Raw genomic sequence first — 21,769 nt, 5'->3', positions numbered from 1 at the left:
TCACTGCATTTAAGTATTATAATATCATTGCTTGTTGCTGCTTTTTGTGGAGCAGTTTGTCATAGTAATGAAAACCAAAACACGGGATTTTATCTGCAGTGACTGCATGGAACCATTACACACTTCATTTAGTATTTTGTCTCTTGGTTGGTCTCTTGAAATTGGGAACATTTTTATTATTTCATTGAGTAAACAGAAAAAGAACTTAAAAAGATGTGACATATTAGCAAAAGTGGACAGATCCTTTAAATTAATTTCCAAGGCTGCCTGCACCATTTCCTTCAGGAATTTTTAAAACACCGAGGTTTCAAGGTTTGTGTGGGTTCACCCTTGTTGGACACCTTTATCCAAGAGAATAGGGTACCTCATGGTACCATCCTGAGCGTATTCCTCTTTTTCTATAGCCATTAACCCTGTTAAGGGTTGTCTCCCACTGGGTACTTTCCAGCTCCCTTTTCATCAATGACTTTGCGATCTATTGCAGTTCCCCATGGACTTACGTCCTTGAGCAGCATCTTCAGTGGTGTCTCAGTTGTCTTTACTCATGGAGCATTGACAATGGCTTTCGCTTTTCTACTGACAAAATCGTTCTTATGAATTTCTGGTAGTGCACTGGATTTCTTCCACTGTCATTACATCGTGGGCCTGTTTCTCTTCTGTTCACTGAAACTATGAAATTCCTGGGGCTCATGCTTGATCCTCGCACATGTCTTATTTGCCCACACACTGTACCTGGTCCCTCAATGTCCTAAGTGTCCTAAGCAGTACTTCCTGGGGAATGGTTCGGACCACCCTCCTCTGTTTATACCAAAGACCATTCGAAACTAGACTACGGATGTTTTGTTTATTCATCTACATGTCCATCCGTCTTACACCATCCTAACAAAATCTACCATTGTGGAATACGTTTTAGCCACTGGTACCTTTTACTCTAGCCTGCTCGAGAGTGTCTAAGCAGAAACTGCCAAACTACCACTGTCATATTGGCATGATCTCCTCCTCAGCAGATATGCATGCTGTTTGTCTTACATGCCCAGCCACCAATCCTATGCCCCAGTTTTTGATAACTCCCTTTTCCACCAGTATGGGACATGCCTTTCTTCTCTTTTACCTCCTGAAGTTCACTTTCAGCTACTGCTCTGGCAGCTTAACTCCACACTCCCTGCCATGTGCCCAATAGCTGTGAACCCTTCACTGCCTTGGCTTCATTCAGCAGCCTGTATTCATCTTGAACTTCATTCTCTTCCCAAGGACACTACTCTGGATTTGATCTATTGCCATAAATTCCTGGAGCTTTGCACCCAACTTAGCCATGGCACCTTCATCTACACTGGTGGCTCTAAGACCGATCGTGGTGTCATCTACATCTACATCTACATCCATACTCCGCAAGCCACCCGACGGTGTGTGGCGGAGGGTACCTTCAGTACCTCTATCGGTTCTCCCTTCTATTCCAGTCTCGTATTGTTCGTGGAAAGAAGGATTGTCGGTATGCCTCTGTGTGGGCTCTAATCTCTCTGATTTTATCCTCATGGTCTCTTCGCGAGATATACGTAGGAGGGAGCAATATACTGCTTGACTCTTCGGTGAAGGTATGTTCTCGAAACTTTGACAAAAGCCCGTACCGAGCTACTGAGCGTCTCATCCGCAGAGTCTTCCACTGGAGTTTATCTATCATCTCCGTAACGCTTTCGCGATTACTAAATGATCCTGTAACGAAGCGCGCTGCTCTCCGTTGGATCTTCTCTATGTCTTGTATCAACCCTATCTGGTACGGATCCCACACTGCTGAGCAGTATTCAAGCAGTGGGCGAACAAGCGTACTGTAACCTACTTCCTTTGTTTTCGGATTGCATTTCCTTAGGATTCTTCCAATGAATCTCAGTCTGGCATCTGCTTTACCGACAATCAACATTATATGATCATTCCATTTTAAATCACTCCTAATGCGTACTCCCAGATAATTTATGGTATTAACTGCTTCCAGTTGCTGACCTGCTATTTTGTAGCTAAATGATAAAGGATCTATCTTTCTGTGTATTCGCAGCACATTACACTTGTCTACATTGAGATTCAGTTGCCATTCCCTGCACCATGCGTCAATTCGCTGCAGATCCTCCTGCATTTCAGTACAATTTTCCATTGTTACAACCTCTCGATACACCACAGCATCATCTGCAAAAAGCCTCAGTGAACTTCCGATGTCATCCACCAGGTCATTTATGTATATTGTGAATAGCAACGGTCCTATGACACTCCCCTGCGGCACACCTGAAATTACTCTTACTTCGGAAGACTTCTCTCCATTGAGAATAACATGCTGCGTCCTGTTATCTAGGAACTCCTCAATCCAATCACACAATTGGTCTGATAGTCCATATGCTCTTACTTTGTTCAATAAACGACAGATGTGCCTTCATCATTGATACTGACCATTTTCAATATCATCTTCCAGAACGCTGCTTTACAGCAGAGCACTTCGCCCTGTATCTGGTGACACAGGCTTTTTGATTGTGTCATATGCTTTTGTTCTCCCAGTGCCCTTCAGAACCTCTGTGTGCTGTACACAGTCCATCCTTTAGTGCAACAGGTCCAAGAAGGCTTCACCTTGCTCATTATTGAGCGATCCACCGTGATGTTCATGTGGGATCTGGCCATGTCAGTCTGATGGGAAATGAGGCTGCTGATATTGTTGCCGAGGTTGCAGTCCTCCTACCTCGGCCTGCTAGCTCTTGCATTCCTTCAGATGATCTCTGTGTTGCTGTCTTCACAGGAACAAGCTCCGGGAAATTATACCTCTCTCAATGGCTTCGCCAACCTCCTCTTGGCCCTCTTGTCGCAAGGATATCATTTTAGCTTGCATATTAGGAACCGTCATTTTAGCAATCACTATTTGTTACGTGGTGATCCCCCACCACTTTGTGTGCACTGTCATCACCTTTTGACAGTTCACCATTTCCTAACGCAATGCCCTTTTTTTAATTGCTTATGTTCCAGTGTATGTTTCCCGTCTGAGTTATTGGCCGTTTTAGTGAATGATGCACGGGCTGTCAATCACATTTAGCAATATGGCAAAGGACATTTAATCTTTGGTTAGGGACCTTTGCTGTCTCTATGGTGTATTTTGTTGATCTTTCTCCAAGGGGAAGTCCTTATTTTTTGCTCTCTTTCCTTCTGTTGATTGGGTGTAATGTGTAGTTGCTTTTAACTCCTTTTCGGTGTTGGTGTTCAACACCAAGGGCGATTATGGCCTCAGTTGTTTCTGCTAAAGAAAAAAAGATAAAAATGAAAATAAAAATAAAAAGATTCACTCTCATCCAGAATATTTGAAATGCAAAATTTCTTGAATGATTTTAATATCATTGGTGCTTAAGTGCTTTTCCACACAGCTGAAACCCAGTGTGCATGTGTGGGATGCAGTGTGCTTAATTTTTCCTGTCAGTGTCATTTCACAGTTTTGTTCACAAATTTTTCTAATGGTTCCTGAACATAACCTTTGACAGGTTTACTAATGTCCAGGGGTTCTAACACAGAAGTCATTCCTCCAGGAATATTAACAAGTTCAGTGGCTAGGCTGTGGATCTTTTCTATGTCATCAGTGAGATGACCACAAAATACGTCAAGACAAAGCATTGATGGTAGTTTGGAAAGCCCACCAATGTGGTGTTCCCTTACATTTCAGAGCCAGTCAAGCATTACAGTCAGCCACCCATTCTCTTTGCGGCGCAGCACGTCTCTATTTTACCGCCCTGCCAGTGTCCAGCAATGTTCATTTGTCTAGCTAAAAGCTGTAGTAGAAAATAATAGACCACTACTTTCTACTGCAGGTCGCAACATACATAGAATTATCTGGTAAACGGGATGTGGCTAGTACTGAAATAAAAGTTTTAACTTGGCAATGTAAATTTTCAGGTGTATTTTTACGGTAAAGATCACAGTTAATACTGCCAAGTCCGTACTAAGTGTCTACACAATGTAAAGTTCCCACGCACACCACAATCACACACATAGCCAGTTTATGGTATTTACACCCGTTACCGAAGTTAATAGAGTTCACTAGATCATTTAGTTATGAAAATGCTCGCTCAAATGTTGTGCACTCTGCTCTACACGTAATACTTGTTCCAGTCTTAGATCACACAACACGCTACACGGTCTTAACTAACAGTCAAAAGCAATAATTTTGATATTCCGTCCGAAATTCCACACGACTTCCACTATACCGTTCACTTAAATACACTTTGTACTACTTCACGAACTCGTAAATAGCATTTTTCAGTGATTTTACAGTACTTTCATTGGAGCTGCTTTCAATGAGATGTTACTAGTTCGAACCCTCAGCCCTGACTTACTTAGATCATACCAAAGGCTTTGTGCCCAGCATAGATTGGCGCGAGCCTGCATTTTTCTGATTGGCTGATATCACAAACAGCAAATCAGGTTGCAGTATTATCCCGCGCTAACCCGCGATTTACTTCAATGACCAATCATAGTAAAACATTTCTTTCTGTGGCAATTGCTAAATAAATAAATTTAGCAAAGAATCAAATATAAAATTACTCCTTCCGAAATTACCAATTAATTTGTGTTCTACTCACGATTTATTAGTACCATAAACTGACTGCACATTTAATTATAGTAAATCCCCTGTATAGTTTAACTGGTACTTCGTGAATAAACAAAACAATTTTCATTTACTTCTGTTTTTCTTCACTCATACAACACTCGCACTGCTAATTACTACACATATAAAACAATTATAATTATGCAAATACATTAAATATTAATCAAACATCACTTTACAACATTGTTTTGACTACGACTGCTAGCACTGTCCGTCAACTGCTGACCTCTGCCGCCTACTAGTACAACTATGTGCAGCTCTGTAACTCAGGTCAATGTCAGCTGGTGACATCTGTCTATGACTCATGCCTATAACGATATCGTCCTAACAAGTGACAGGAGCGATGCGAAGGCGCTACGCCTCATCTTGATTTCAAATGATGACATGATCAGAGAACAGGTTTTCATTTTTAGGGATCTTGGGGCTTGTTCTCCACTTGAAGATTAAGAAAGGGGAAGTTCATACTCATCTTGTGTAATTGCCAGCATTATAGTTATGCACTGTTTTTCACACCCTGATATTTTTATGGTAACCTTTTTGGCCTCTTATCATCAGTCGTGTAATTATATGGTGTATCAAACCAAATTGGCATCTCATCAATGTTGCCTGTTTGGTCCATTGAAGAGTTCTTTTCTTTCCGAAGTGTGATGACGTATCACTGAAATCCTTGAAATTTTTTCTCAAAAACATGTAAAAGTTTTGGCATACTGTTATACAGTGTCACAGAGATAAGCTGCCAATTCATAAAATGATTAACCTATCCACAACCAGTCTTAAACTCTTGCCTCAGTATATTAAGAATTTAGCCTCCTCTTTTGATTTGTTTTTCATGATGTCACTAGTCTCAGGTTGCTCATTCTTCCTCCTTTCACGGATGAATTCCAAAACTTTTACTTCAACATCAGGATGCCTTCCTTTGCCATAATCAGTTAATTTCTTTCCAGTAGTAGTAGTTGTAAATAATGTCAATTTTTCTTTCTTCCATAAGCAAATGTTTCTCTCAGCTGCAGCTACATCTACATATGTGTGCCTACCCTGTAATTCACACTCAAATGCCTGGCAGAGGGTTCTACATTGAACTCTCTTTCCGCCCTCCTGATACCATAATTTGAGCATAAATAATTATTTTTTGCTTGAAAGTATCATCATATGATGTTCTCTGCTTGCCGTCCGTTTTGGGACTTCCTCATCAATAATGTAATGAAGTTGAGAATTACAACAATGCATTGTGCCGTAAAGAACAATACCTAAATTTCAATTTATGTTGCTAGTGAATGCTGGATTCAGGTTTCCATTCGAATATAGTGCACCACTGAATCTTATGCACACTCCAGTTTTGAATACTGCATATGAAAGGGGGGGGGGGGGGGCTGCATCAGAGTAGTGTAAATATAGTACCTTCTTTCTGCAAATGCTCATATTGCCATAACCACTCTGGAAGGAATGTAACACAGAAACACCATTTCAGTATGGTGAAATATTCTAGTAAGTCATACACAAGATTATTGGCAATAGCCATAAAAGAGAAACAGGCAAAAGCCTACCTTGTGAAGGTTTACGGGATGTGGTCACACACTGCAAGCCAATAGTGGTAATAAAAGAGAACTCTCATATGGTTAGATCTAATGTGACTTTTAAAAATACAGATTGTGTCAACAGCATGAAAAGTCATATGGGGAAGGAAAACAACACTGTTAAAATATATAAACCACGACTTTATACAGCAGGAGGAAGCAAAATGTGTGTATGTCGAAAGAGCTAAGACACACACATTATTTGACTTACCTTTTGGAGACAATTCCCCTTAAACACAAAATAGGGCCAGTTTACATGTGTCATATATGCACAACTTTGTGTGCTAGCACTAGTCTGAGTAGACAAAAACTAAGGGCTGTGGTGTTGCAGTACCAGGAAGCTCGCCAGGTGGCAACACTAAGGCTTTTAACTATGGAAGGCTATGTGTAAATAATCAGGAAAATTGCCCAATGTCTGAAATAATATAAATTCATAAAACACGTTTGAAGATGTGCATCATAGCATCAAAAAATGCCTGATTTTTCGACAATAAGTATTTGTTTAAAAGCCTCGATGATTTGAATTGAATTTATTTCGAAAGTTCAAATTCCTCAAGCAAATTTAATTTTCATCCTTTATTTTCTACATGCAGGATTATAAGATTTTCCAAACTAGATGACTGATGGTCTGAAGCTTTTAGATGTTCAGCAAAGGGGGAATATTTTCTAATCTGCAATTTTTTTGTTAGCAATTGTTCACTGAATCTAATGGTAAATTACCTCCCCACCTGTCTGATATATTCAGCTGGGCATTCTAGGCTCCTAATTTTATAAACTCCCAATTTCAAAAATATATGATTAGTGGGTTGCTCATTATGGGGGAGAGCATATTGAATCAAGCTACACTGTGAAAAAACAATTTGGACATTAGTCTGTTTAAATAGCTTTGCTAAATGACAAGAAAAAGGACCTAAATACAGAATCACAACTTGTTTAACCTCACATGCCTTAGAAGTAGGGGGAGGAGGAGTGGCCCATGTTTGCAAGGCATTTTTGCTTTCGGAATGTAACTGGTGCACGAATGTTGGGCTATATCCATTTTTCTGGCTACATGACATAGATTGTTCAATCCTTTCCAAATATCATTGTCAGAAAGGGAGAGCTCACAAATTCTTACAACAGCAGTTAAAAAATAACTAAGCTTATAACATCTTGGATGATTGGAGGCAGAAGGTATAGCAGACACACTGGTGGAAGGTTTCCTAAAGATATCGAAGAAAATTCTATTTCCATGAGTTGCAAAGAAAGATCTAAAGAGTTTAAGATCCCCTTGGAGTTCATGACATTGTGCATAAATGTTAGTTTTGGATGTAGGCTATAAACGTTATCCTTTAAAATTTGAAGAAGAAATCTATAACATAATAAGCGAGGCTACTGATACCGTTGACAATTAATCCAGCTGGGTTACCTTTTATATAAGTTTTTATCTTTGTACATAATGTAGGGGCTCTAGAGTTCATTACTTTCAAACCATACAGCTACTGTGGAGTAATAATATACAGACAACCATCAAGGTTCAGGCACTGGGTGTTTTTCCTAATTATGTACACACAGCCTTGCATAATTAGAAATTGTAGTGTCACCACCTAGTGAGCTTCCCAGCACTATGACACCATAGGCCTTAGTTCTCATCTAGTCAGACCAATGCTAGCACGTAAGGTTGTTCATGTATGACAGATGTAAACAGATCCTATTTTGTGTTTAATGGACGTTGTCTCCATGTGGTAAGTCAAATAATGTCTTTGTCTTAGGTTTTTTGACATTCAGACTGTTTGCCACCTCCTACTGTATAAAGTCGTGGTTTATATATTTTAACAGCATTGTTTTCCTTCCCCATATGACTTTTTATGCTGTCGACAGAACCTAGACTTTTAAAAAATCACATTTTATCTTACCATATGTGAGTTCTGTTTTATTACCATTGTTGGCTTGTGGTGTGTGTATCAACGCCTGTAAACAGCAAAAGGTCTAGATTTCGTTATAGCTACATTACTGTAAATCTTAACAAGGTAGCCTGTTGCCTGTTTCTCTGTTATGGCTATTGCTAATGATCTTGTATATGACCTTATGTTGTTTTGGGTACAAATTGTGACCATCAGCATTGTTTTTTATTTTAGCGGTATACATGCACTTGGCCCTTGGTGTAATTTTAAGCGATTGCCTCTTCATTTCAAGAGATGATTGTTTACCCATAGTTCAGTAAGTGTTAAATTTTATATTGCATACTATGGGAGCTAGTACACTCTTTAGTCACCATCCCTCCCCCCTGCCCCTTCCAGAGGCAATTTAAGATCTGTAACATTTATGTTGTAGGGTTAAGAATTTTTACACACTTTTCAAACAATGGGAACTCCAGGTAGGAATATCAGGGGAAGGGGAAGGGATAGTAATGCATGGGTGGGGAGAGAGACGAATGCTATCTGGTGGAGTGTGCAGTCCTCTCCTTTTTTGTTCCATTTTTTTTCCCACCCTCCATGCCCCACAACTTCCTGATGCTGTGCCTGTTGGCAGTCTAGTCCCTGTGCACTCCACCAGACAGCATCCATCTCTCTCCCCACACATACATTACTATCCCTTCCCCTTCCCCACCCTTTCGAGATTGCTGCCCACATCCCACCTGATATTGCATGTGCGTGTTTTACTGATAAAGGCTGTGGCTGAAAGCTGTGAGTGAGTGTCTTTTAATTGTGCCTGTCAGCAACTTGATATGTCTTCTTTAAGGTAAGTAGCAGTCTGTCTCTTCCTACATTGTTGATATTTTTCATGGTCTTGTTTCAGACTTATAGTATATGGCCAATATATTTGTACTTGATTTTGTAATTTCCTGAGATTGTCTGAAGGTGCCTTTTAATACAGGAGAAATGAAGAACTAAGAAATGCATCTTTATTGTTACCACAACAGAATTCTCTCTATAACATTACTGTGGTTGCTATACCACTGCCAATGATTTTGGGAATGGAGTGGAATGACTTTTCATCCTAGAAATATGTGCTTCTACTTGTACAATTTTTGAGATATGAAACACTGCTAGATTTGAGTTTTGGCTAACAGTCTTTCATCACAGCAGTTATAGTCCATAATAACTACATTTTAGGAGGATCTGCCCATGATACGAGGATGTCAATCAGCTGTTTCAAAGAATTACTCTGTGTTATGTTTAGATTTACTTGAATCTACTGAGGGCTTACAGCCTTGGTTAAGTTATCCTGCCATTTGTTGAACATAAGTAATTTATTTTGCCATATAGAGGATGTTTATAGTTGACATACGAAAGTGGAAATTTTTATATGTGCTGTAAGAGTAGCATTTTGTTTTGTTGCCATAAGATTTACTGAACTGCATGGTTTTCTATTTTATTTCACTCTCTTTTTTTCAGGCTCAGGTAACAGCTAACTCAGATTCTATTTTAATTGATGTTGGGCCTGAACATCTACAAATTTTACAGTTGTTGATAAATGAATATCAGCCATTACTACAAAATATGTCACAAGATTCTTCTGTGCCAACTAGAAGTGAACACAATGAACAGTATTTTGGTATGTCACCAGTATCGAGTCAACATTATAAGGATGATTTGCGTGCAGGAGCTTTTCAGTTTGTAGAAGCAGCTGAAGGTTCTCGTTCTGCTCAAGAACTGCCCCTCCCATATCAGATAGTATTTTGGAGTAACCCACCAACAATGGCTTGGCGTTATCCGCAACCACGCACATTGACTAGAGTTGATATTTTTCCAGTTCCTTACAAGGTAAGTGTCCTGTTTCTTACATCCTAGTCATTGTTATTTTTTGTGTGTGTGTGTATATGTGTATGTGTGTGTGTGTGTGTGTGTGTGTGTGTGTGTGTGTGTGTGTGTGAGGGAAGGTAGGTGGGGGGGGGGGGAAGGGGGGGTTTAAAGTTACTGTAGTTTATACATAAGGAAATTTTATTGTATCATTTTCACAGAGACTAAACTTGGAAATGAGGATGCAGTGAAATTTAAACTGTACGTTGCAAAAAATTTTACGTCATTTGCTGTATTTACCATTTTTATTTTATGGAACCTAACCCAGCTTCAACTGATTTCTGTTGCACATTGAGGCTAAAAATGGACTTCCTAAGTCTGTCTCTATGCTTATGTTGCTCTGCATTTGCTCTTTCGAGGGATGGGAGGATCAGTAGAATTCACTGTTGAGGCAGGTCATTTTGAACGAAAATAGAAAACGCGTAAGACTGAACTGCAAACGCAAATCTATACCCTCATAACATTGGAAATTTGAAGAGCAAGATAGATGTGCTCCTTCTGCCATTAACCAATAAAACATTTTTGGAAATGGAGATATTGTGTGCCCATGAAAGGTGTGGAGATAGAGAACTGAGTTTGAATGGCTACATTCCAGCATGTTCATTATTTTTAACAATCATTGAAAAGTGGATTACAAATTTAAAAAAAAAACTTTAGTAAGAGAGTAGAAATGTGGTTTATAATGCCCTCATTGCTGACACACGCAAAAAAAATAAATGCATACATTGTGGTGTAGTCAGTACACCATCTCATCATAATAGATAGCTTGTTTAAATAAAAGACACATTACCATGCAGCACAGAGAAATCTTCACGGATATCAGTGGGGTTGATTAATGACACACAGACCAAAAATTTGTTCGGTAATTGTCAAGTAGCCTGCTGTGCATCAATAAGTCATGTCTTTTAACCTATCTGAAAAAGAAAAGTTTAAATTCTCTCAAAAAAAAAGCTCATGTGATGCTGGAACTGTTTCTCTGTGAATTACTCCAATGTTTTGTACATGTATTGTAAAACATTAAGTGAAATCGACTCTGAACTGCCAAAGAAACTGGTACAGGCATGCATATTCAAATACAGAGATATGTAAGCAGGCAGAATATGGTACTGTGATCAGCAATGCATATATAAGACAACAAGTGTCTGGCACAGTTGTTAGATTGGTTACTGCTGCTACAATGGCAGGTTATCAAGATTTAAGTGAGTTTATTCGGCACACAAGTGATGGGATACATCATCTCTGTGGTAGCGATGAAGTGTGGATTTTTCTGACAGGTAACATGTACGTAAGCATCCACCTGGATCCATTCATGTCCATTGTGCATTCTGACGGGTTGGGCCATTCCAGCAGGACAATGTGAAACCCCACACATCCAAAATTGCCACAGAGTGGCTTCAGGAACACTTCTGAGTTTAAAAACTCCCACTGGCCATCAAACTCCCCGGACATAAACATTATTGAACATATCTGGCATACCTTGCAATGTGTCATTCAGAAGAGATCTCCACCCCCTTGAACTCTTATGGATTTATGGACAACCCTGCAGGACTCAAGGTGTCAGTTCCCTCCAGCAATACTTCAGATATTACACAAATTAGGCAGGTGTACCAGTTTCTTTGGCTCTTCAGTGTATATTTCATCACTGTCTCACGTCATTCTTTTTGTTTTAGTTCAAAACATGCCATTGTAAATCATCTTTATATGAAATGTGATAGGAGAGATATCATTACTGATATTAGCTGTTCAAATTTTTGGGGTTGTAGTATATTTAAAATAGTATCTCATGTTGATGCTTTATGTGTTTAGTGTGACACAGTTTCTGTTTCAAAAGTGTTGCTTGTTTGAGAATGCACTTAATACATCTCTTCACCAAATGTTGCAAGGATTGAACAACAAAATATATCTGATTGGTATTTTTTGTGGCTATACAAGATATTTTACAGTTTTTTTCCCTAGAAAACACTGACTTTATTGGAATTATTGACTTAGCAACCACCAGGCTCCTAAAACTTCACAGGAGTGCTTCTGCTTGTGTACTATGTTCACTGATGTCTTTCTCATTTCTTCTATTTTCCTCTGTCGTACTTCCAAGTACTTGATGCTTTCTATCTTCTTCAGATTGTTCACCTCCAATCCATATTCCCTAGTTGTTCTATCTTTCTTTCTAGTTGTAAACAGGATGTCACATTTGTTAACACTAAATTTCATTCCATACTGCCTCACAGTTCCTTCCCAAGCATACAGCTGTTCATGAATCTCCTCCTCCAGATTTCCCTAGATCATCAAGTCATCTGTGAATACCACTGCTTTCATCTTGTCTTCTACAGTTTTTTTTTCTGCCACCTTAGTCATTGTCTCGCCCCAGACCACAATGGAGAGGAGAGTTAATGCTTCATCTTGTTTTGTACCACTTTTATTCCAAAGATCAAATCTTATTTCATTGTGGGGATGTGTGCTGTTCTGTATGGCACAGTAGATTTTTGGGAATGAAACATGCCATATAATCCAGTTGGATGAACTAACCGTTCAGCTATTCAGTATATCTTAACTTCAACAATCACACTTCCACTCATTATTATTATTATTATTATTATTATTATTATTATCATCACCATCATGACTGTCTAGCAGCTATCCATCTACATGTTGAGAAGATAATGTAATGCAATTTCACTTACAGCAATACATAAGGAGAAATATATAAATACAGAAATGAAGACAACAAATTTGCTGTTGACTTCTTATGTTTTAAGTGAATTAATATCACTTCATCACTGCTCCAGTTAACACTGTGTTATTATTCTCTTCTTGTCAACAGTGTACTGTTGTGAATTTTTTAAAATTCTGTTAAATAAAATTGCAATACAAATATGGTGGAACACATACAGAAAAAAACACATTAGATATTATAGTTCAGATTTCCGAAGTACATTTTTATGACTACTAATGTACTAAAACTGTACATATCAGCAATGTAAGGAAAAGCTAGATTGCTTCTTACCTTAATGATGACATGTTAAGTTGCAAGGCACAACTAAAAGACATATGTATGTTATCCTTCGGCCACAGCCTTCATCAGGAAAGGAAACACACACAAATTCATTCACAAAAGCAAGCACACCTCACACAGACATGACCACCATCTCCAGTAGCTCGGACCGGAATGCCTCTTATACCATGAGTTCATGTTTGTATAAGAGTGTTGAATGATTCACAGAATCAAAAATTTAAAATCTAGAAAGGTCCCAATGACTTTGTTTCCTTCTATCCATTCTCCTCAACACTTCATAGAAAAGGAGTTGCTACTGTTGTTATTGTGGCTCTCACTTTTTGGAAGTCCTGGTGTAAGTTGTTTAGCATGTTACGTGGACACAAGAAAAATTCCTTTTGATGGAGTCATACTCTTGCCAAGTATTGAGTCAATTAAACTGGTGTGAATGAATTGCTTCTTGCCTGTATTCTGTTCATATCTTGGTGATTTTTATGAGGTTAGGAAAAATCCCCTAGTCAGTTGACTTGTTTATTAAAGGTATCAATAGTTAATATACATGCTGAGCCAGAAAGTAAACATTTCTATAAAAAAAAAAGTATGGCGGTAAACTGAGTTTCTTACCAGCAGGAATGTTTGTGTTGGCAACAGGTGATTTTGTGTGTGTGTGTGTGTGTGTGTGTGTGTGGGGGGGGGGGGGGGGGGGGGGATGCACATGATATCCAAACAGTTTCGTACCCTTTTGTAGCCAGTGTTGAATTAGCTGTGTGTGAACAAACATCTTTTCCCCGGGCTGAATGTGTGTTCATTCATGAAAGTATCTTCAAATTACAATCTATATTAAAATGTCAGGAAGACTTTAGGGTAACATTTCCTGAAACAAGGGTGCCTAAGCTGTTTTTGGGAAGAAGTGACCTTGGGTAATACTCCTTATAGTGAGAGGTAGTATGTGTGGTCCATGCAATGGTCATATGTCTGTTCAGGAATATGTAGCACAAACCTTAGACAGCAATTGTGGCTGTGGCTCACTAACAACGTGGCCTCTCAGGACCTCCCTTATTGGTAATTTTTGTGAGTGGATATTTAAAAGCATTGGAGCATTCCAGCCATGTTGACAGTGTTCATGAACACCAAGAAAATATTGTGGGTGGTTGTTAATGCATTTGGAACCTGCCAGGATTTTTGAATTTGTACGAACATTGATAAGGAGATGTGCTGAAGCTTGTGTTCACTTGAATTGCAGCCATGTGCAACACTTGCTGTAATGTGTTTATCTTCAAGTACATATCTGTAGTTTAGATCCTTGAGGACTCTGTTATAAGGTGTTCATGTATTCAGTCATAATACTTCATATTGAGGAAACTGTAGGTTTCTGGACTTATGCTTTTTAGGATTATTCGCTTGTTTCGTTTTTATCTACTTGTCCGTTTTGTTTGTACCTATAATACCCAGGCACCCTGTAAATATGAACAACTATGGACTCTTTTTGCATTTGGCAATTTAGGCTCATAATGGGAACTAAAATGCCCTCACAGTTTTGAGATGCACGATGTTCAGCAGTTTCTGTTACTTGGGTGTATCTGATATGTTTATGTAGTACTTATTTTAGTCTCTGAAGTTCATTGTTGTTATTGTTTTGGTAATTTATATTTGTATTCTATTTACAGATGGCAAGCAGTTCTCATGAAGAGAGTGTTAACTGCAAAGAACAGGTTCTTTGCTCATTACAATATTGGAGTGATGCTCGTAACAGCTACCAGGAACATTCACAGTTTCAGTTATCTGAATCAGATATTTGTCGGCTAAAGTTACCTGAAGATTCACATCCTGTTGTTAGCTGCACTTGGAGAGTGCAACTAATACTTCAAACTGGTGATGAAGATAGTTTAGCTGCCAAGAATGTCACTATTTCACCTCATTCCCTCGCAGCTTGCATGAGAGTTGACTCTTTCTTCTCACCAGAACTTGTTCCACATATTCAGCTAGCTGTGAATGTAACTTCTATTCAGATTTCTTTATATAATCACCTCCAGATAGACAGTCCATGTCAAATGATGCCAGTACCACTACAGGCATTCACATGGGATGGAAATTTTCCTTCTACGCAGCGCTTTTTCTCTGTCTTACTAGACACTGCAGCTCTATTCTTCTGCCACTGGAATTCAGAACATAGTTCTCTTGAGTTTACTAGCAGCATTCGCTGTGATTCAGTTGATTTTGCATATCTGACACAACAATGCATTGTAGAGCCTTTTAGAACAAGCTTCCAAATAAATTTTGGAAATAGTAATATGGCATCACTTGTTATGAGTCCCATTAATATTAGGCTTGGACCATCCATCGGCCATTCATTAGGTATTTCGTCACAGCTTTGGACAGGAAATTATGCTGATAACCCTGAAAGCCAGAACTGTATCATAATTAGTCGATATGTAATTTGTAATGATATGATGCAGTCCATAAGATTTGGTCAAGCAATGACAGATGAAGATATTTTGCTTGGGAGCAGGCAGTGCCACATGTATGCCTGGCGCACTCACAAAGCCAGGCAAATGATGCATGTCGGAACAGAGAATGGCGGTTGGGTGTGGAGTCAACCATTTGAAATAGACAGAGATGGTACTAATTTGTGCTGTGTTACAGAAAGTAGCCAGAGAGAATTCAGCTTGATTGTGAAGGTAACCTCACTTTCAGCTACTCAAAAACAGGTAGTAATATCAGGCCAATTAATAATAACAAACCTTTTAGTGGAACATTTTGAATGTAAAGTTTTGCCAGTCGCAGATGCTGACGCACCCATGCATCCTGTTAGATCCCTTCTTGTTTGTGGTAAAGATACTGCTCCTTCTGTTTTACTAGAAGATGGTAAAAGAGTTGTTTTGCGAATACGTTTTCATGGTCTTGAAAGTTTATGGTCTGGAGATATTCCACTGGAAGAAAATGTAAAAACAAACCAGCCGTGGTTAGTTAAAGTTCCCTTGCAAGATAAAACTCAGTTTCTCAGTGTATGGTGTAGGATTATAAGACAGCCAATTGGGAATGGTGGTAAAATTTTAGCAGTACTTTCTCCATTATTCATGATAAGATCTCATTTACCACTACCAGCAAAAGTTTTTGTTGATACACCAGGTTTAAAAGTTCATCTTGAATCAATTATAAAAGGAAAAGGAGATGAACAGCAGTTATATTGCCCTGGTACTATTGAACATACACACAAATTAACATTCCAGCTTGAAAACAGTATTCTGCCTTCTGATCCTTATGTACCATTATCATACACTATGGTAGATCGTCAACAGTTTCCTAATAGCACCCTTAGAAAAGGTGTAGATATAGATGTCGTCTTAGACACAGTACACAATAAACAGGGCAGTTGCTGGCCATTTGTTGGTGAAGAATATGCAGAGCTTCCTTGGGAAACTACAGAGCAGCCACAGACACATGTTCAGGTGGAATATAAACTTCACAGTCCATATTCTGGTACACTTTTAGTAGATGTTCAGCCATGGGCTCTAATAGTAAATACATTAGGATGTACAGTGAGCTTGATTATTGAAGGCTCTGTGATTTGTAATATTCCACACATTGGAGTTGTAGCTCCCCCTAAAATGGAAAGTACATTTGTTCTGTCATTCCATTTAAGAACACTAGAGCATTGCTCCTGTCCTCTTCAACTTGAACAACGAGGAAGAATTAGTAGTTTCTATATGCCACACATTTCTGGTGTAATACCCAGTGTAGGTCATGCACAGATTCCAGTTCAACAAAGTAAAGTGATGTGTTTTGCAAATCTGAAATCTGACATCACTGATGAAATAAGGATACTTCATATAAGACCCAGCTATATAGTATGCAACCACACAAATCTTGAGCTCCAAATGTCTTGTCTGCTTTTGAAAGAAAAAATCAGTATGTCAGAATTTCATAATGCTGCTCAATCTTACATTGTTGTTCCACCTGAACCACAAGGACCACAAAGTAGAGGTGTTCCAGTTACTGAATGGACACTTGTTGGTGGTGGAGAAGATGAAATAAATCACTATGTGTCTTTCAGCAAGGGTGGTGGATGGTGTTGCCCAATCAAAGTAATCAAACAATTTGGCCGTCATAGCTTTACAGTTCCTGTGAAAGCAGCAGATGACAAATGCAAAGAAATGAATGAGGCTTTTGTTCTTTCCATTCAGGTGCTTAGTGACCAAATATTTCTACATGTACACTGTGATCCACATCCTCAGATGATCATACATAACAAATGCAGTTTCAAACTTCTCTGTGCACAAGGAACAGCGGGAAATGATGGTAGTGTTGTTTTTGAAGCATCACACATTGATTGGTTATGTGAAGTCCACCCAAACAAATCTTCATTCTACAGTCTTCCTTACATATCAAAACAGTTTCCAAACATAGTTAAGCCAACTGTTATGCCACAGCTGGTATTTGCTTGCTATAATGAAGGACTTCCAAAGTGGTCTCAGGGTCTCGATATTATTGAAGTACAGGAACAGTTCTTGTATCTCCCCAACCATGGTGATGTTAGAGTGCACTCAGAATTTCACTGTCACACGTTGCATATCACAGTGGATACTGTAAGCCATGTTGAAATATCAGCTAGAGACATTCGCATAAGATTAATACAAACACACATGGAGAAAGTTACTGGAAGTATATCAGATGGCAGCTCTCATGTCCAAGTGGAGACTGCTCACAGTGAATGTGAGGACAGTTACAGATTAAATGGTAGTACTTCTGATACTACTTTCAATATATCTACTCCATTGGAAGAAAAATCAAAATGTTTAAGACGTATAAATTCAGAACAAACTTTAAAGCCATTATGCAGTGATGCAAAAGATGTTCAACCTGATACTAGCCCTAAAAATAGTTTTCTTCTGTCACTCTTTCTAAAAGGACTGAATATTATATTGACTGAGGATTTACCAAGTACGAGTACAATAACATCTGAAATACTTTCTCTGACCTTAGACAATGTATGTATCTCAGCCCAAACAGAAAAAAGCTTTGCAGGACAAGATGAATGGCATATTTCTTTCAACATTGGGGATATGCAACTTGATAACCAGATGTTTAAATCTGGAGGATTTGATTTTCCAGTGATACTGATAGGCCAGGCACCAAAGATGATCCACTTTACAAATTTACGTGTCCCAGCTAGTGTACTGATTAAGCAGACTGAAGAGTATGCACTCATAAAAGTGTTTGCTATTCTTGAAAAGAAACTCACTGGTGATCTGACTGCAAAAAGTCTAAGAACTTCCATTGGACCTCTGAGCCTTTACATTGAAGATAACCTTAAAATAAAGCTTATTGATAAAACAGTATCCATTTTTAATAAAGGCTTATTTTTCACAGAGAAAGGACATAGGGTTACACAACCGTCTTCTCACTTGGCAGTAATTCCAATTCCACAAGCAATTGAATTCCAAGCACAGCAGATTGCATTTCCAATTCAATTACAGTCTCTCACTATTGAACCTTTATCTATGCTACTAAGTGTTCACATGACAGCTCCACTTTATGTAGCTTTGGATTGTTCTCCACTCCATTTCACTGCATTTCAGCACCGTTATCTTGTTACTACACCGTATCGACTTGGACACACTTTGACAATGCACTATCTGTCTGGAGCCATTTTTGGTGCTGGTTGGGTTGTAGGTTCACTGGAATTGCTGGGAACTCCAGGTGGCTTTGCTCGCACTGTAGGCTCTGGTCTTTGGGACTTTGTCAACATGCCCTATCAAGGCATTTTCCAGGGGCCTTGGGCATTTATTGCAGGTGTTACTCATGGCTCAGCCTCTCTTATGAAGCATGTCACAGCAGGTACTCTTAGCTCTGTGACAAAACTGGCTGCAAGTTTAGCTCGAAATTTGGATCGACTTACCCTGGATGCAGAACACTTGGAACGCACAGAAGAACGACGGAGGCAGCCACCACAAGGACTAACACAAGGTGTAGTTCAAGGTCTGACAGGACTAGGAATTAGTTTACTTGGTGCAGTAGGAGGGATTGCGCACCACCCACTACAGTCTATGATTTTTGGTGGAAATATAGCTGCAAGTGTGGGAAGAGGGCTTGTAGGGGTTGTTACTAAGCCTCTTAGTGGGGCTGCAGATTTTGTTGCCCTTGCAGGCCAAGGTCTGCTACATGGTACTGGGTGGTCAACAGTGTTGCAAATTCGGCATCAGCCTTCAGTAGACCCCATTTGTGGCAGAGTCAACTCTCATCTTAAATACAGTTGGAAGTTAGTGTCAGATATGAGGCATCCATTCCTCTATGTTGTTGAAGCTGTGCAACACAGTGAAAATGCTGACATGGAAGCTGTGACGCTCTTACTTACTGTCCATGCTCTTTTCTTAATAAATGTAGAACAGGATGATGTACAAAAAGTGCTCTCACTTTCAGAACTCACCACTATTGAGAAATCTGATGATCCGACTCTCATAAGTTTGTGTTTCCAGCATCCTGTTGCTTCCATAGAGACAGATACTTCATCTCGTGCAAGGGTTGTGAATTTTGTGAGACAAAGTGGTGGTCTTGTGACAAGTGCCAGTGATTGTAGTCCATCAGATTCAGGTTCAAGTAATTCATGTGGTTTTGTAAAAGTAGAACCTCGGACCTTCCAGACTGTCTTAACTTTTTTTGTGAATCCACAGCAAAGAGATTATTTAATAGCACTTTTGACTATTATTAAAAGACAGTGTCAAGGAAGAGGATTTCCAGTATTGTGACAGAAGTTTGGAATCAATGTCTGTGCTTTCCATCTTGTCTGAGAAGTTTGTAACTGTGATGTATTATAAGATATTAAATTTTGCCAGTTGTTTGTTACTGTAACATAAATTTTCTGTTAATACAATTTTTTTACAAAATATAAGTTGTGCATGATTGTTTTCATAGAAGGTAGCCCATGATTCCCCAGTTAATCTTCTAAATTGACAAGAATTTTTGTCCCTTGGAACTCTGCAATTATGTGCTGAATATCATGGAAACTATATTGGTTCATTTGTTTGAGAACATGTAATGCCAAGGGAACCAGGAGTCTACTAATGAAAATAACTTTTAAGATTTTCAATGCCTTGAAATCTTTTCTCTCCACACATTTATATATCTATGAATATTTCATTATTGTGTAAGGATGTACCTGTCGTAACTATTTGCTTATGATGGAAAAACACTGAAGTTCAAGTCTTTGAGTCAAACATTAAAATATCTTTCTTTTCTTTTTGGGAATACAAAGGAGAGAATCCTAGGGGTGTAAATGATGACCCTCATAGATTTGGAGTGTAGTAAGAAACATGAGTGCACTGAAATGTATGTATCTAAAGTTCACTGTAGTAGAAAATTAAGTAATGAAACAAAATTTTAAAAATTTTCCTTGCAGTATAGAAAAGAAAATATAAGGAAAAAAACGACTAAGAGAAGAGATTTTAAAATCAAGTGCATTTGACAAATCATAGACAAATGTTGGAAGAGATTTAAAACAGTTCAAATGAGAAAACTGCTGTGCAGAAATCCGCTTTGACATCTGTACTCCGCAAGCCACTAGTAGATGTATGGTAGAGGATACACAGAGCAATTATAAAGTCCAAGAAACATTTTAAAATATAAAGGTAAAAGACTTAACATAATGTAACAAATAATGTGAATTATGAACTCTCACAGTTAGTAGTTGTAGGGCTTTTTACCTGGTGCTGACAAGTTAGTCTGGAGAACTGCCAACAGGGGCACCACTGACTGTAGTTGTTGAAAATGGTGGGGAGCCAGACAGACAAAGCATTTGTGTGCTACTAGAATTTGCTATTTGGTGACTAGAAGCGAGGGTGCAAAGATCTTTCACAACAGATTTCACAAGACACCACTAGTTTACAAGATACGAAGGGACCCTTCCTCGTCACTGAGAGAACTTTCAATGGTCTCACCTATCTCGGCATGCTGCAATTGTGGCTCACTTATCAATGTGAAGCTGACATCAGGGATTTCATCTTTCAGCAAGATATCACCTCTTCACTTGTCCACAGCTGTGTATGAGATTTCTTGAATGAGACATTGCCATGTTGCTGGATGAGTTGTGTTTCTGCTTCTGACCTGGTGTTACTGTAGGAGTCTCGATAGTCATCGGACTTTACTCCATGAGGTTTTTTGCTGTTAGGTTACATCAAGGATAGCATTTATGATCAACCTCTATCACAGAAACTCGAAGATATGTGACACTGCTTCACTTCAGCTGTTCTTACTGTCACTTCTGATATACTGAAGTAGGTATGGGCAGAATTGGACTACCAATTAGATGTGTGCTATGTGATGAAGGGTAGAGACACAAAACACATTTCATACAAAAACTTGGAGAGTTTGTGTTACACATACTGTATCATTTGTTACATTGTTCATAGTCATTTATCTGTACTGATTTTTTGAAATGTTTCATGGCCTTCATTATTATCCTGTACATTATACCAGATTCATGTCTCCCATTTGTATGCTGTTCATGGATGGTACATGGGAAGAAAGATTGTTGGTAAGCTTCTGTAATGCCCAAATTTCTCTATTTTTACTGTTTTGTATTGCAGAGTGGCTGACTCCTCCCTTTTTTCCTTGCGGTCAGCCAGCCACTTCCATCTGCTACATTGTTTTAGCACCCTCTACCTTTTTCTTCCCATGTTGTTCATGTTTTACTGTTGACGCCCTGCTTCATCCCACGCTTCGGTGTGGGTGAGCACATGTTTTTCAATGATTGTTCCCCGTGTTTTCTGTTCCGTTATATGTAAATGTTCTGAGTTTTTTTCTT

General features: G+C 38.8%; 1 protein-coding gene across 1 annotated transcript in view; it reads left to right on the top strand.

The window, feature by feature from the left end:
• Positions 1-19,852, top strand: part of LOC126176534 (intermembrane lipid transfer protein VPS13B) — a 238,167-nt gene extending 218,315 nt beyond the window's left edge. The window contains exons 26-27 of the mRNA XM_049923691.1: positions 9,576-9,944; positions 14,637-19,852. Of these exons, the coding sequence (XP_049779648.1) occupies positions 9,576-9,944; positions 14,637-19,715 (5,448 nt within the window). The 3' untranslated portion in view covers positions 19,716-19,852. The remainder of the gene's footprint in view (positions 1-9,575; positions 9,945-14,636) is intronic.
• The last annotated feature ends 1,917 nt before the right edge of the window (positions 19,853-21,769 follow it).

The sequence above is a fragment of the Schistocerca cancellata genome, chromosome 3 (genome assembly GCF_023864275.1).
Source record: "Schistocerca cancellata isolate TAMUIC-IGC-003103 chromosome 3, iqSchCanc2.1, whole genome shotgun sequence".
Lineage (NCBI taxonomy): Eukaryota > Metazoa > Arthropoda > Insecta > Orthoptera > Acrididae > Schistocerca > Schistocerca cancellata.
This window is presented reverse-complemented; position numbering and strand designations above follow the sequence as displayed.